Source organism: Polypterus senegalus, chromosome 1 (assembly GCF_016835505.1).
Source record: "Polypterus senegalus isolate Bchr_013 chromosome 1, ASM1683550v1, whole genome shotgun sequence".
NCBI lineage: Eukaryota > Metazoa > Chordata > Cladistia > Polypteriformes > Polypteridae > Polypterus > Polypterus senegalus.
In genome coordinates, this window is record NC_053154.1 from 126,607,765 (window position 1) to 126,621,722 (window position 13,958).

At 36.8% G+C, this 13,958-nt stretch overlaps 1 protein-coding gene across 1 annotated transcript; it reads left to right on the plus strand.

Annotated features, from left to right (window-relative positions):
• The first annotated feature begins 6,867 nt into the window (after positions 1–6,867).
• Positions 6,868–12,081, plus strand: LOC120533840 (extracellular calcium-sensing receptor-like). The gene is made up of 6 exons (XM_039760915.1): positions 6,868–7,064; positions 7,151–7,445; positions 7,829–8,620; positions 9,053–9,280; positions 10,142–10,265; positions 11,168–12,081. Exons 1-6 carry the CDS (start codon positions 6,868–6,870, stop codon positions 12,079–12,081), a joined length of 2,550 nt encoding a protein of 849 aa, XP_039616849.1.
• The last annotated feature ends 1,877 nt before the right edge of the window (positions 12,082–13,958 follow it).

Consider the following 13,958-nt stretch of genomic DNA (forward strand, 5'->3'; position numbering starts at 1 on the left):
ATTTTTGTAAATATTTTATTATATCTTTTCATGGGACAACACTGAAGATATGACAGTTTCATACAGTGTAAAGTAGTCAGTGTACAGCTTGTATAACAGTGTAAATTTGCTGTCCCCTCAAAATAACTCAACACACAGCCATTAATGTCTAAACCGCTGGCAACAAAAGTGAGTACACCCCTAAGTGAAAAATGTTCAAATTGTGCCCAAAGTGTCAATATTTTTTGTGGCCGCCTACCATTATTTTCCAGTACTGCCTTAACATTCTTGGGCATGGAGTTTACTAGAGCTTCACAGGTTGCCACTCAAATCCTCTTCCACTCCTCCATGACGACATCACGGAGCTTGTGGATGTTAGAGACCTTGCACTCCTCCACCTTCCGTTTGAGATGCTCAATAGGGCTTAGGTCTGGAGACATGCTTGGCCAGTCCAGCACCTTTACCCTCAGTTTCTTTAGCAAGGCAGTGGTCGTCTTGGAGGTGTGTTTGGGGTTGTTATCATGTTGGAATACTGCCCTGCGGCCCAGTTTCCAAAGGAAGGGGATCATACTCTGCTTCAGTATGTCACAGTACATGTTGGCATTCATGGTTCCTGTAATGAACTGTAGCTCCCCAGTGCCGGCAGCACTCATGCAGCCCCAAACCATAACACTCCCACCACCATGCTTGACTGTAGGGAAGACACACTTGTCTTTGTACTCCTCACCTGGTTGCCGCCACACATGCTTGACACCATCTGAACCAAATAAGTTTATCTTGGTCTCATCAGACCACAGGATATGGTTCCAGTAATCCATCTCCTTAGTCTGCTTGTCTTCAGCAAACTGTTTGTGGGCTTTCTTGTGCATCATCTTTAGAAGAGGCTTCCTTCTGGGACGACAGTCATGCCGGCCAATTTGATGCAGTGTGCAGCGAGCGTATGGTCTGAGAACTGACAGGCTGACCCCCCACCCCTTCAACCTCTGCAGCAATGCTGGCAGCACTCATACACCTATTTTCAAAAGACAACTTCTGGATATGACGCTGAGCACATGCACTCAACTTTTTTGGTCGACCATGGCAAGGCCTGTTCTGAGTGGAACCTGTCCTGTTAAACCTGTCGCTGTATGGTCTTGGCCACCGTGCGGGTGTTGCCAATCTTCTTAAAGCCCTTATGTAGAGCAACAATTCTTTTTTTCAGATCATCAGAGCGTTCTTTGCCATGAGGTGCCATTTTGAAATTCCAGTGACCAGTATGAGAGAGTGTAAGAGCGATGACACCAAATTTAACAAACCTGAGACCTTGTAACACTAACGAGTTACAGGACACTGGGGAAGGAAAATGGCTGATTGGGCACAATGTACTCACTTTTGTTGCCAGCGGTTTAGACATTAATGGTTGTGTATTGAGTTATTTTGAGGGGACAGCAAATTTACACTGTTATACAATCTGTACACTGACTACTTTACATTGTATCAAAGTGTCATATCTTCAGTGTTGTCCCATGAAAAGATATTTGTGAGATACTGTATATATGTTACTGGCAATGTATAAACAGCAGGCGCTGTATAGAATGCCTAGGCAATATATAAAATGCCGAAAATTGGATGTCAAAGTATGAAACTGTTCATATTTCACACATTTCCCAGGCATTCTATGCAATGCCAAAAGACAAACCGGCAAAGTATAAAATACTTCTGCTAATGACGTTTCTAATGTTACGTGACTTTCAACGCTTGCCTCAGACAGAGAATTCCCCATTTGCATTTCAGTCTTTGTTTGGAAGTGATGAAATATGCTGCTTTGAATTTGTTCAGCAAAGACTCTAGCCCATACTGTGCTGTATGAAAATGGAAGAGCTAGGTGTAGTGTCTGAGAAGGAATAACGGCATGTTGACATGCAACAACGATTCTAGGATGAACTGTCTAAAGTGCGAGCCAATGCTGCAAAAAGCAGTGTTTTCCTAACCAAAAGTACTTACCAGAAGTTAGTGAGCGATATGAAAAAGGCCAAGATGATTACTAAGAAGGAATCACGGAATTATTTTCTGACCTTCTGCATTTCTCTCCTTGACATCACCTCCTCATCCCCTCTGTTCCCTTCACCAACATGTTCATTGAAATCTGCTCCAATCACCACTTTTTCCTTTGGGTACACTCCACTACTTCATCCAGCTCACTCCAGAAATAATCTTTCTCATCCATCGCACACCCTGCTTGCAGCGCATATGTACTAATAACATTCATCATCACACCTTCAGATTCCAGTTTCATAATCAACACTCTGTCCGACACTCTTTTCACCCCAAAACACTCTTGACATACTGTTCCTTCTCCTCCTATCCACACCATGGAAGAACAATTTGAACCCACCTCCGAAACACCTGGTGATACTCCCCTTCCATGGGGTCTCTTGCATGCACTATATATCAACCTTCCTTCTCTCCATCATGTCAGATAACTCTCTTCCTTTATCAGTCTTACTGACAATATTCAAAGTTCCTACCCTCACTTCCACTCACCTTACCTCCCCCCCTCCTTCTCCTTTGGCAAACAATAGCCAAATTTCCCCCAGTGCCCTGTTGGCTAACTGTACTGGAGGCAGACGTTGATAACCCGGGCTTCGACCAATCCGGTATGGAAAGCTGAATTGTCAGCATATTGATTGATCTGGCAAAATTTTACATCGGATGCCTTTTCTGACGTAACCCTTTCCATTAATCTGGGCCTAGAACTGGCGTGAAGAAACATACTGGTTTGTGCATCCCCGTGGCTGGGTCTGAAAATGAATCAGTGCCAGAATGTACTTCCTTCCTCAATTCACTTGCTCTCTCTGTTTATAAAAACGTAGAATGATCATGCTCTCTTATTCCTAAATTATGACATGTCCTATAGAGTATATTGTCACATACGTACGCATGGAAAGGCAGCTAGAAGAACCAAAAGAAAGTAGTTCCATGCCAAGCGTGGCGGGGTACACTAAATCTTCCTCTTTTATCTTTGTAGACCAGACACGGGAACTTCTGCCTGATTCTGCTGGTGTCACTTCCAGGTCTGGGCCCGATGACATCACTCCTGGCCCGGCCCCCGAGGATGTCATTTATGGTTGCAGGTGTGATGACATCACTTCCGATACCAGACCCAATGACTTCAGTTCCCCTGACCGACCTTAAAAACCCACCATCTTCCCTCTGCTGATCAGTTCTGCCTTGAACTCAATCCTGTACACAACTCATGCTTTATATTTACCTTTTGCAGCCAGGAATTAAGTATACGGGTGGCTGCCCCAAACCTTTTTTCGTGTGTCAAGGCTGTTCATTTTCACTATAATAAAATATTTACAAAAATGTGAGGTGTGTACTCACTTTTGTGAGATACTGTATATATAATGATATGATAATGATTTTTTTTCCCACTGAAACAGATGGATGGCCAGAATAAACATTGAAAAGTCTGGAATTAAAAATGTGTTTCATCTTACAGGGTAAAGTTAATTCTGAAAGATTTATTCATTCTCTCCTTTTCCAAACCTATTTATTCCTTTATGAAGTCTCGTTATTAGTAGAATACAAGTCAATGACTCACAAAAAGACTCATCCACACTTGCTCATATAAGGTCAAAGTGACAAGCTATCCTAAAGCATGTCTTTGAGATGATGACAGAAAAAGTAGAACTATTTCCAGGTTAAAAAAATGGAAGGATTGAAGTTGGTAATAATAAAAGACAAAACAAGTAAACAAATTTTTCCAACAGAAAAGTATTAAACATTGTATTTTAGAATGCAAATTATAAATTTTCCTTTTTAGAAATGTAGAAAACAAGGTGCTTCTCTTTAACAGTATGCATAACAGGGAGTCAAATAAATAGTGTCTTCCCCTAGTTAGATGAGTGAGGTCATCTTGTGATATAAATATTTTGCATGGAACAGTCTTCAGGCAAAGGCATACGGTTTTTTTTTCTTCCTCAGCCAAACCCTTTTCTTTTATATTTCTCTTGAGGTAATTTGATTGTGCACTCCTCTTACCTCTTCTCTGACCTTTTTTAGGATGGGTTAACTGCCTGGTGTTGCATATATGTTGCGTCCTGTCCTGATATAAAAGCACAATGAACTTTGAGGTATCTGACGTTTCTAATACAAAATAATCAAATTTAATCACAAGAAGACACTATCAGCTGTGACAATAATGGCTCATCAAATTCTGATTCCTCTTTAGTGTAGTATGTTCCGTCACTAAAGAATATTCTCATGTATGCATGGTATTGTATGTTTGGAATGGAAATATACTGCATACCTGGTTTCAATTAGTCTTGGTGAGGCAGTGGAGACAACCATGAGTAAATTGTACTTAAAACTGGGTGAGAACCATAAGACGGCTCAATGAATGTCTCATTTCTAAACCAATCCTGTGCCTTATGAAGGCAGCACTTAAAGTGGGGGCGGTGATTTTGAACTGCAAAAAGAATTGGTGCTCTTGTTAACCTGATTTTTTAGACAGGGAACTTCTGATTAAAATAAACTGTGCATCCAAAAATTCTTCTGGAATGACCCTTGTTAAACATAGTTGTGTTGCATGTGCAGAGAGCACATTGCTTATGTTAAAAATAAACATTACACATTGGAATTCAGTCACTGTTATGACATATAGTGATGCAGTGGTCAAAATGACAGAAAGATATATCAGGCAGAAACACATCCACATAGCTCTGTATTCTGACGCTACATTTATTAACATTTACAAATTAATCATTAAGTTTAGTTACATTGTGCCACTGAGTTCTTGAATTGATAACAGCTAATTTAGCCTTTTTTCACTCTGAATCAAATCTTTTTTTCAGTTTCTTTTGCTCTCTTCCTGAATCCTTGGTGGTGGTTTCAAACAGATGGACTAGAGAACCTGGGGCTGTGGGTGCTTTAGGTAGAAGTCCTGTGGGTGTAGCCGCTATTCACTACAGACGTTTTTAATGGGTTGTCCCCAGACGTGTATTAGCATTCATTAATCTGGAACCACAAGACTATGTCTAAATAGATGATACAGTACATCAGAGGTGCATAATTGGAAAGTCCATTATTCATTCACTGTAATACTGATCCCAGTCCTGTCTTATACATGTCCTCACGGAGAATGCAACAGTCATGTTTAAGCATGACCATGATTAGGTCTGGACAACACACTTAACTTTCTAAACTTGCTCTTGTAAAAGGAAAAAATTTTATATTAGCATGAAATAGCAAAATTAACATAAAGAGCCATAAAAGTAATTAAAAGCTTCTAAAACATTAGATTAAGCATAACTTAGACTGTTAAGCAAATAAGATAGGTCAAGCAAATAATTAACTAAAAAATCAGTCATTTTACATTATTTTTCAAGCTTGAAGCAGGATTGCTAGTAATGGAAAAGAACAAAAATGATGTGTAGAAACCAGCTTAGAACAGGATAAGGAGATTGAGAACACCTGTGTTCAAGGCTGAGAAGCTAAAGGAATGATACTTCAGACAGAAGATGGCTCTGGTAGGCACGTAAAGAAACCAGCTGGATTGATGAATCAGCAGAAAGGCAACAAAAGGCTTTTGCTGTAAGCAAGGTCATACTGATGTAATGCATGACAGAAACACTAGTATATTCAGGCATTAGCAGTAAATATAGAAGAATATATTAGAAATTAACTTTAGCCCAGAAATTAAGGCAAGTCAAGCATGCCAAGCAAATGATTTAATGGAAGCATATACCACATTTTGTTTTAATTAAAGCTTAGCTTTAAGCCACCATTATAGCATAGCTTGAAAGCCGAGAGAAGGAAGTGACACCATGAAAGACCAAATATGGAATAAGGAACATCTGCCCAGTCGAAGAACCAATCAAAAATAAGCAAAACAGAAACTAGAGTGAACAATAGACAGTATAGACAGGTGCAGAATGAGCTAATTGAACGAGGTCAAAGTGATAAGAAATTGTTATATAAACTTTGATTGCTGAACCGTTCAGGGCTCAACTCAATTTGGCCGTATTGGGTTGGGTCTGTGTTGTTATTTGTGTTGTTTTATTGCAATAAAGCTTTAAAACTCTGTCTGTCTATCACGAGTCCTAATAGCCTTCATTTTCAGGTAAAAAGCCTTCTGGTGATGAATTTTTCGCCACTACACTCTTTCCTCTAGAGGATAAGAGACAGCCAGACCATACCCTGGTGGTGTCAAGCAGAAGACAAAAAGCAAGCCCATTCTCTACAGGCCATACTCATGCACACAAGTTTGGTTAAATTTTGTCAGTCAAACATGCAGCATGCCTTTACATTGTGTGTGGAAAGTCAGTGCCTTTACAATAGAGATTCATGAGACTATAGGAAGAATATGCAAATTCTTGACAGATCAGATCCCATCCAATTATCAAAGTAAAGGCAAAGCTCTGAAAGACGGCAGGCAATTTGTTATTGCATTGTGTCCATAATGAGTATGTTTGAATACAATCATTAGTAGATTTTATATTGAATAGAATCCCGTTGGTTTTAAACTAAATGTTGCTATTGTCTGTTTTTCTCTTTAAAATTCTCTTTGCACAAATGTAATGTACATTGTGCAGTGTCTCAAAATCTTAAAATGTGTCAAAAAACGTACATATCTAACATGCTTTGGGATAAAAAATACACTCTCCTTCTTATCACCAGAAGGACAGTAATATATTAGAATTTCTACATTGAAGACATGAAGGATAACATCTGAAGCAAAAACAGCCAATATTTAAATCCCATGGCTAACCTGAGTACATTAGGGACATGTAAACCTCTGTTACTTTGCAGTTATTGAAGGAGTAACACCTTCAGACAGAACACTATATAAACTCAGCCAACTCCAGCTCTTTATCTTTGGTGCCTTGTAATTTACTCAGAGACATGCTTCTGAGAATAATTGTGCTGGCTCTATCAGTAAGGGGTGAAAATCCTCTTTGCAATTTATGGGGAAATCCTGATAATCCTCTTCTTTCAAAAACTGGTGACTTAATGCTAGGAGGAATTTTTACACTACATAATAATATTATAGAATCCAAACCCACACTTAAGTCAACTCCTGAAACATTAAACTGTAAAGGGTGAGTATTCTGTCCATCTATCTAATATATGCAAGTATTAAGTTTCATTTCTAAACTGTGACAATTTTTTTTTTTTACTTTAAAAGTTTAAATTATAAAGAATATCAGTTTGCTGAAGCCATGATTTTTGCGATTGAACAAATAAACAGCCGAACAGATATTTTGCCCAAAGTGTCACTGGGATATAAGATATATGATGCTTGTAGCACAGTTTCTTTGGCAATTAAAGCTGCAATGGCACTAATGAGTGGAGCAGGTGAAGCACAATCATCAACTCTGCCGTGTTCTCAACAGTCTAGCATTCACGCAATCATAGGAGAGTCTTCCTCTTCTACAACTATTAGTATTGCTACACTTGTTGGACAATTTAACATTCCAGTGGTAAGAAATTGCCTATCGTTATTATTATTGACAGCTTTAATTTTTTTTTTAATTTGTACTCAGTGGTTTTTCAGTAAATCCTTTTTACAGATATAATTAATATGACAGTGTAATTGTTCAAATAAAGTGAAAATTATACCAAGGTTGCATCAAGTCTTTTACATGTAAAAAACCACAACAAAGAGATTTACCATAAACATGCAACAGTTTGTTGTATAAAAGTAATAAATTGTTGCTTCTAATCTATTATCATGATATACTTAAAAGTATTTATAAATAATATAATATATACTGTATATTAACTATCCAATACATATTAACTAATTATATATTAATTTTTTATGCATATGCATAAATTAAATCTCACTGGTTTATTTTCACAGATCAGTCATTTTGCTACTTGTGCATGTCTCAGCAACAGGAAACAGTTTCCCACTTTTTTCAGAACAATACCAAGTGATTATTATCAAAGCAGGGCACTGGCACAACTTGTCAAGCACTTTGGATGGACATGGGTGGGGACAATAAGAAGTGACAATGACTACGGCAATTCTGGCATGGCCACCTTTAGAAAAACAGCTGAACAGGAAGGTATCTGCATTGAATATTCAGAAGTTATTTACAGAACCAATCCAAGAGAGAAATTTCTTAAAACAGTCGAAGTAATTAAAATGTCTTCTGCAAAGACTATTGTATCTTTTGCGTCTTTAATAGATGTGGAATTTTTAGCTAAGGAACTGCTGCTTCAGAATGTTACAGGTTTACAATGGGTAGGCAGTGAGTCCTGGGTGTCTGCCAAAAATGTGGCAACTAAAGAAAACTACAGAATTTTTAAAGGGGCAATTGGCTTTTCAATCGCTAATGCAGGAATCCCAGGGTTGAAAGAATTTTTACTGTCAGTTCGTCCATCTAGCACTCCAGGCAATACAGGTTTGATTAAACTTTGGGAAGACATGTTTGATTGCAGTTTCAATGCTTCAAATTCTAAAACCTGTACAGGATTGGAGGATTTACAGCAAGTTAGTAATCTGTACACTGATGTTTCTGAATTAGGAATTACATATAATGTGTACAAAGCTGTATATGCTGTAGCATATGCGGTCCACAACCTTCTAGCTTGCCAGGATAATCAAGAACTCTGCATAGCTAAGCAAAAAGATACACTGCCACTACAGGTAAGAAGCTTTTCATATGGCATTTATATTTTTTTAATCCTTAAAACAGTATAACAAAGGCACTCAAGTTTTTAAATTGTGTTTATATCTAATTAATTTCCTTTCAACATTTCTTGGGTTTTTCACTTAAATAATACTGGTTGTAAAACCTTGTTAAAGTGAATATATTTTAAAATTAATGTGCTTATACTTCTGCTGTAGTTAATCACTTTGAATGGATGTGTGGAGGTATAATAGATATTGCACTTTATATGGAAAAAGTTACTTAACAGTTACTTAGCAGTATGAATTAAAGTGCAGTTTAGAATTTTCAAACTTCTGCTTAATGATTCTTTGAAGTTGTTAGGCAAACAAATATTGAAGAACTGTTAAACTGAATGCCCTGGTCTTTTTGAACCTTTTTAATTTTTACAATATTTTTTAATATAATAGGTACTGCAATACATGAAGAAGGTTAATTTTAGTGTCAGCAATGGTGATTATGTGAACTTTGACATTAATGGAGATCCTCCTGCAAGATATGAATTGGTAAATTGGCAGCTTAGCATAAATGGAATCACAGAATTTGTGAATATTGGATTTTATGATGCATCTTTATCAGAAGGAAAGCAGTTCATAATGAACAACAACAGCATTGTGTGGGCTGGTGATTATGGACAGGTGATAAATTTTATTTTTATTCAAACAAACGTCAAAATGAAGTTTGATGCACTTTTTTGTGGTTCATTATTGTATGCCTCAGAATTTAATATCTGAGTGGGGGTTGAATTTTGTCTTGCTTTGTTTTTTTCCTTTTGTGGACCACCAGGGGCGCATGGCTCCCCAAACCCCGACACAACAGACACGGAACCCAGTCTTACCACACAACACCCATTTATTTTAAGTGGGGAAGCACTTTTCCTTTGCTCCCCACTACACAGCACAGTACAATATACAGCACAGTCCTTTTCCTTCTGTTCCTCTCTCATTCAGTCCTTCTGCCTCCTCTCCATCTCTGTTTGCTTTTATATCGCACCCGGAAGTGCTCCAGGTGTTCCACAATCTCCTTCCAGCCACCGCAGCCCTGCAGAGGAGAGCTCAGCCATTCCCTGTGCGCCCCCTGGCAGTGGCCATGGGACCAAGCAGAGTTGAGCTTCAATGCTCCAAACCTGTGGCCCTGTAGCAAGCCAGGGGGGCTACCCTCTGTCGTCCTGGGGGAGGTACTGCCCTGTGTAAGCTCTTCCCCCGGTCCTTTCATTACGGAGGCGTCCCAGCCAGGTATGAATCCCAGCTGTCCATAACACTTTTTACTTCTGTTTTTCCTTTGTTTTATTTGTAGATATTTCTAAGCAAATGGTTGCAAATGCTTGTATTAGTTATGTTATTATTATTATATGTCTGGTTGACAGAATGTCTTTGTTATACTCTGGTTTTTGAAAATAAAGTATATAAAAAAGCCAAAAGTTTAGTATTATTTAATTTTATAAGCTCTGTTATTATATTGAATTGTATATCTTTGTTTTTCCTGTATGTTCTTTCCAGATTCCAAAATCAGTATGCAGTGAAAACTGTCATCCTGGTACGCGTAAGGCCACACAGAAAGGAAAGCCTGTCTGCTGTTTTGATTGCCTACCATGTGCAGAAGGAGAAATTAGCAATAGCACAGGTAATAATCAGAGTGTGCAAATGCACAAACTATTTAGTTAAACTGATCCCTTTCCATTACCTGCTTTGTTTAGCACACAGTTAAGAGAACTGGAATGTGTCTCAGTAGAACTGAACATAACTTAGGGACCAGTTCTGGATGGGGTGTAAATCCATTACACGCTCCATAACCCATTTTTTTGGAATTAGTCAAATAAATATATCACTTATATATATTTTAGCTGATAGATATTTACATTTAGTTATATATTTATATAATATTTATATATAAATATATCAGCTTATATTATTTAGATCCAAGACTGGCAAAGAAAGTTTGCAATGTTAGAATGTAATGTTTGATCAGCAGGACAGTGTACTTCCTGTGAGTGCGTGAGTATTAATTCACTGCAAAGAATCCATTGTCTGGAAGAAATATGCATACATTTTGGGACTTATTTGCTATACTCTTAGAAATTATTGCAATGTACTGGGAAAGCCAAATGGATCCTTATCTATAACAGTTTTTACTTAGTACAAAGTCAATTTCTTTCCTTCTTTCCTAGAGGTGGTACTTTTTACATAGACAAAATGAAAAAAACAAAAACAAAACAAAACCATTTTAAATATTTTTTTTAAATCTCTTATTATACTCTTACCACACTAGCACTGCAACAATTATAGCCAAAGGCAATGGTTTGTTTTACATTATTGCGTTCTTGTCACAAATTTTAAAAGAAAAGCTTCTAGACTGCTCCTAAACCAACTGCAACTTTGGAGTTGAATTGTGTGCTATGTTTTTACCCTTTACATAACAGTTAAAATATAACTAAAACATATTTATTTTCTATTTAGAAATAAATCAGCACAGTCCAAATGTTTCTTAAGATGGCCAGTTCATGACAATCTATCTTGTAATTACAGATGCAATTCACTGCACAAAGTGTCCTTTGGAATACCGGGCCAATGAAGAGAAAGACCAATGCATTTTGAAGGAAATTGAATTTTTGTCTTATGATGAAATAATGGGGATTATATTAATCATATTTGCTTTACTAGGAGCTTTGTTAACTTCCACAGTTACTGCTGTGTTTTTCAAGTTCAGAGATACTCCAATTGTGAAAGCTAATAATTCAGAACTAAGCTTTCTTCTTCTTATTTCATTGACGCTGTGTTTTCTGTGCTCACTTACATTTATTGGGGAGCCCACTCAGTGGTCCTGCATGTTACGACACACAGCTTTTGGGATCACATTTGTTCTTTGCATCTCGTGTGTTCTGGGGAAAACAATAGTTGTGCTTATGGCTTTTAGAGCAACAATGCCTGGTAGCAAAATAATGAAATGCTTTGGACCAACTCAACAGCGGTTAAGTGTTTTAACATTCACACTTTTACAGACTTTGATATGCATTGTTTGGTTAGTAAAATATCCTCCATTCCCCCAAAAGAATGTGAACTTTAACAAGGAACTAATCATTTTAGAATGTGATATGGGATCCACAGTAGCTTTTTATATTGTATTAGGATATATTGGCCTGTTATCAGTTTTGTGTTTTGTTTTGGCTTTTCTTGCTCGGAAATTACCAGATAATTTCAATGAGGCAAAATTTATCACATTCAGCATGCTGGTGTTCTGTACTGTTTGGATCACATTTATTCCATCTTATATCAGTTCTCCTGGAAAGTATACAGTAGCTGTAGAGGTATTTGCTATTCTGGCATCAAGTTTTGGCTTACTTCTCTGCATATTTGCTCCAAAATGTTATATCATATTGTTAAAACCAGATAAGAATTCAAAAAAACATGTAATGGGTAAATCACAGTCAAAATCACTTTAACATACTGTATATTTTAAAAAAAGTTAGTAAAAAATGTAGATGATGCTATAAATAACAGAATAAATTGACAAGAAAATGGTGTCATTCACTTATTTTTCACGTTAAAGCCTTGTTACAGTGCACAGTTAGTAATACTCTATTTTAAAACATTGCTAATATGGCAAGCCAAATTAAAACTGAGGAATATCCTGAGTTGTAGGCTAAGCTGATCAAATTGTTTTTAAAACTATTAATGTTTAATGATGTATTTAATTCAACATGTCTGTTTTAGAATATCCAAAATGCTTTGTTGGTCTCTGCTCCCCACAGCAGTTAACAAGATTAGATAGGCATATTAATGGAAGAAATTGTGAATGAAATGGAATGATTGTGAAACATCTTAGGCAAATTTCAGTAGATGGCAAAATAATTTATTGTTATTTAAAGATTTAAAGATATCTCAATATGACTGAGCTTTTCATTGAATGTCATTGTTTTTTCAATTTTATGGTATTTCAGCACATGAAGGAAATTATTTCTGTAGGAATCAAAATTCTGTTAGGATATTTTAAATTCATTTGAGATAGTTTGGAAGTGTGCTTTTTGATTTCTCTGTATTAACATTCTTCATCTTTAAATGAGCTTTTTTGTGTTTGATACTTTTTAAAAATGTTTGAAGAGATCTCAGAATATATCATATATCTGAAATGGATTTAATTTATTTTAAAAATAGATCATTTAAAAGTGAAGAACATTAATTTTATGGTATCTCACATGTGATGTTGATATGCTTTGGGTTCAAATCCCTGGCAAGTCATTGGGTAGAAGTTGCATCTTCTCTTCATGTTTTTATCTACATTCCAGTGACATGTAGATTAGGTTCTTTTTATCTCTAAATTGGCATGGTATCAGGGTTGCTAAGTCCTTAAAATGTGCAGGTAAAATACTGCTTAAAAATACTGAATTTACCCAAAAATATCCCAATACCTAAGGTACACAAAATGACCCACCAGAAAACTGAGGGTGGTGTCAAGAGCAAAAGAATTATGTACATACCATCAAAGCTCTGGGTTGGGGTATGTCCCCTCACTGATATTTCAGGCTGATTGTATGGGTATATACCAGGGGTATTCAATTAGATTTTTCATTGGGCCAAATTGTCATACGGCTTTTGCCAGTGGGCCACACATTTCCCTGTATTTCTTGTATTGTACCATTAATACAAAGCACCACTGCATTTTCAACATTATTATTTAAATGAGTCAAATGGCATTAGAATTAACCGCTGGCTTCTAGTGCAAATAATAAAAACTGCAAAACATAGCCAGCTTTAGTTTGAACAGAAATCTGAGTCACAAACTCACAGTGACAGTATTTGATTTTTGCTTAAATAAAATAAAGCCTAGAAAACAATTATTACAATTTCGTTTTGTGCAAATAAGAGCAAATATCACAGTCACAAACTCACATAAACAGTAATAGCAATATCATATTGTGCAAATAAGAACAAACATAACTTTGAATGAAATCACAAACTTAAACTGCTGTCATTTAAAGCATATAAAAGGAAACAAAAGTGTGTCTAGTCTTCATACTACAGGACATTTTGATCTATCTCTAATGAGAAAAGTGACACTTCATTGACTGGGCAAGACGAGAAAAGTTAGGTTCATATGGGGTGACAGCAATCGGCAAACAATGATGCAGATGCTCATTTGTCAAGGAGATCCGATTGTCTGTTTTTATGGCATTCATGTGAGAGAAGGATGATTTACATGTATACGTTGATCCAAACATTGTTAACACACACATGGCCAATTTTTTCATGTTTGGGAACATCTCTGGGACAATGTGCTTTGTCCAAAGCTCTGTGCAGCCTTTTTCCTGAAGGACATCCT

Coding starts and splice junctions, on each gene's coding strand:
- LOC120533840 (XM_039760915.1), top strand. CDS start 6,868: ATGCTTCTGAGAATAATTGTGCTGGCTCTATCAGTAAGGGGTGAAAAT. Junction 7,446..7,828: donor GACAATTTAACATTCCAGTG/GTAAGAAATTGC, acceptor TTATTTTCACAG/ATCAGTCATTTTGCTACTTG. Junction 8,621..9,052: donor AAGATACACTGCCACTACAG/GTAAGAAGCTTT, acceptor TTAATATAATAG/GTACTGCAATACATGAAGAA.